Below are 2,135 nucleotides of genomic sequence, written 5' to 3'. Positions count from 1 at the left end.
GACAATAAGACCTTGGACCTGCTGTACGCAAATGTTGACAGAAGACTACATTCATTGTCGGTTGCTGAATCTCACCAGATGTATCCTTTGCAGTGTGCTGAGCTCTCCTGGCCACCATTATACCATTCCTCAAGGAAGCTATGAGCTAATATGGTTATGAAGGACAGCTCAGCAGTCATGTAGTCATACTGGCTTTGAAGTACTGTTTCATCATCCATAAACATACCCTCAACTATGTTTGTCAAACACTTAAACAATTCACTGGTGGAATCCGCACTGCTTTATAAAGAATACATTGTCTAAATGTACAAAATCTGCAGACAAACAGATTGTCTGGAGTAATTCCCTAAGGCCGCCTAAGCAGTGATGCACTCCTGAACAGTGGAAGGGTTTCTGTTTATTTAATGACAATGTTGATGCACATCTGTTGTAATTCCGCAAGTCAACACAGTCTAGACACCGGACTCCACCTCGCCCTCCCAGCCTCACATGCATCAACGTGCCTCAGAGCCGTCTTCTTTAAGTGTTTCTCCGCGCAGTAAATAACATCAGATTGAAATGATAAACAGTAATCAAAAACACTCCCATGCAAAGAACCAATCAGGGATCAGTGTATTTTATCACCAGTGGAATAAATTCATTTTCACAGCGCTTTGGTGTTTTTCTTTCCTTTTTTTCACATTTCTGTCTGCCACTGTTTAGTTTGGTTGCTCAGTTTGTTCCTGTGTGCAGACGGAGCTCTGATGTAACTGAGAAGCATCATTGGCTGAGAACCTCTGGCCTGTTGTTGACTTTGTGACTTTCATCGGCTCCAAACTCAGCCGTCGTACAGCAGTAATGTGAGTGAAATAAGAAGAATATCTTTCCACCCCTCTCCTCGCAAAAATGCTGTGGGATGTTTTGTTGTGATTGAGCAGATAATGGCTTCCAGATGTGCTCCATATGGCTCCCCTTATACAGAAAGTGACCTCTGCTGTAGGCCTGGTCAGAACACTTGGGGATGGATGGATGTGGCTCATTTGCTAACAAAATGGAAGCTCATTGTGACAAACAGACGGAAACAGCACTGATAAAAGATGAAGCTCACAGAGAGGCCAGCCATTCTTTATTGATGAGGCCTTTCTGAATGTGTTAGGAGAGGAAATGCTGCCACCTGCTGGCCGTGCAACTGCTCATCATGTTTTAAACAGTAGCCTGCGGGGATGAACTGTATGCTTCACACTTGAGATTCATCTATTAGATCACACATATGATTTCCTTTCAAACTAATGAATGAAATACTTCCCAATTACATTTTTTATATCGCAGTTTACCACTATCAATTCAATTTTAAAAGATCACACTTTTAAATCACACACAACGGAACTGAAATTATTAAGCATTTCTCATTCTCACATTCTAAATGTTTAGAGCTGCATGCAGTAAGTCATTTTTATAATAATACGTTTTTGGCATTCTTGACTCAAAATGATGATTCTCATGACTATTTTCCTCATAATTCCAATTTTTGGAGATTTATGACTATTTTAATTAGCATTTTTTCTGTTCATGTTTTTATTTGCCCTGTGTTTCTATAAAAAAACATATAGATGTATTTCTTGTGTACTTTGAAAATAAAGAAACGAGGAACAATGACATCTTCTAGTCGCGTGGTGTCGCTGTCACTTCCTGCGTTCGTTTTTTCACTGAGCCTTCTCTCTCGCCGTCGACACTTTGAATAAACTTTATTGATAGCGGTGTTCAGTAACTTCTCCAACATGGGGGCACGGGTTGCGCGTATGTTCAGAAATTTCAACCTAGAGAACCGGGTACACCGAGAAATCTCCAAGGAGAAGCCGCTGCCGGCACCCCGACACGCGGCCGCCCCCCCGCCCTCCGCCGGCGGCTCTGAAGGTGAGTGTCCGCACTTGTGTAACTGTGCTGGGGGTCAAGTCAGGCTGTATGAATGAAGCTGGCAGTGAAACCTCGGACACCGTTTCCCTGTTGACCAGCCTGTTGTGTGTTTCAGCAGCGGAGACTGTGAACCAGAAGAACGACCCCCTGCTGGCCCTCCTCAGGTCGGTGTATGTGGAGTCCACAGACCCAGCAGCAGCAGCAGAGGTCAGCCTGGGACACTCCCTGTGTGTGTGTGTGTG

The 2,135-nt window shown here is 43.8% G+C and overlaps 1 protein-coding gene across 2 annotated transcripts in view; it reads left to right on the top strand.

The window, feature by feature from the left end:
- The first annotated feature begins 1,705 nt into the window (after positions 1–1,705).
- The window catches only part of ndufaf4 (NADH:ubiquinone oxidoreductase complex assembly factor 4), a 3,524-nt gene continuing 3,094 nt past the window's right edge, over positions 1,706–2,135 (top strand). The window contains exons 1-2 of one of the 2 annotated variants that reach the window (XM_035679140.1): positions 1,706–1,893; positions 2,012–2,100. In XM_035679140.1, coding sequence (XP_035535033.1) covers positions 1,758–1,893; positions 2,012–2,100 — 225 coding nt within the window. In that variant the 5' untranslated portion in view covers positions 1,706–1,757. Of the gene's footprint in view, positions 1,894–2,008; positions 2,101–2,135 lie in introns of both variants that reach the window. The other variant, XM_035679139.1, reaches the window with a different exon arrangement.

Source organism: Morone saxatilis, unplaced genomic scaffold, assembly GCF_004916995.1.
Source record: "Morone saxatilis isolate NCDOM2014 unplaced genomic scaffold, NCSU_SB_2.0 Contig7, whole genome shotgun sequence".
Taxonomy (NCBI): domain Eukaryota; kingdom Metazoa; phylum Chordata; class Actinopteri; family Moronidae; genus Morone; species Morone saxatilis.
The sequence above is the reverse complement of the archived record's forward strand: the minus strand, read 5'-3'. Positions and strand labels throughout refer to the sequence as shown.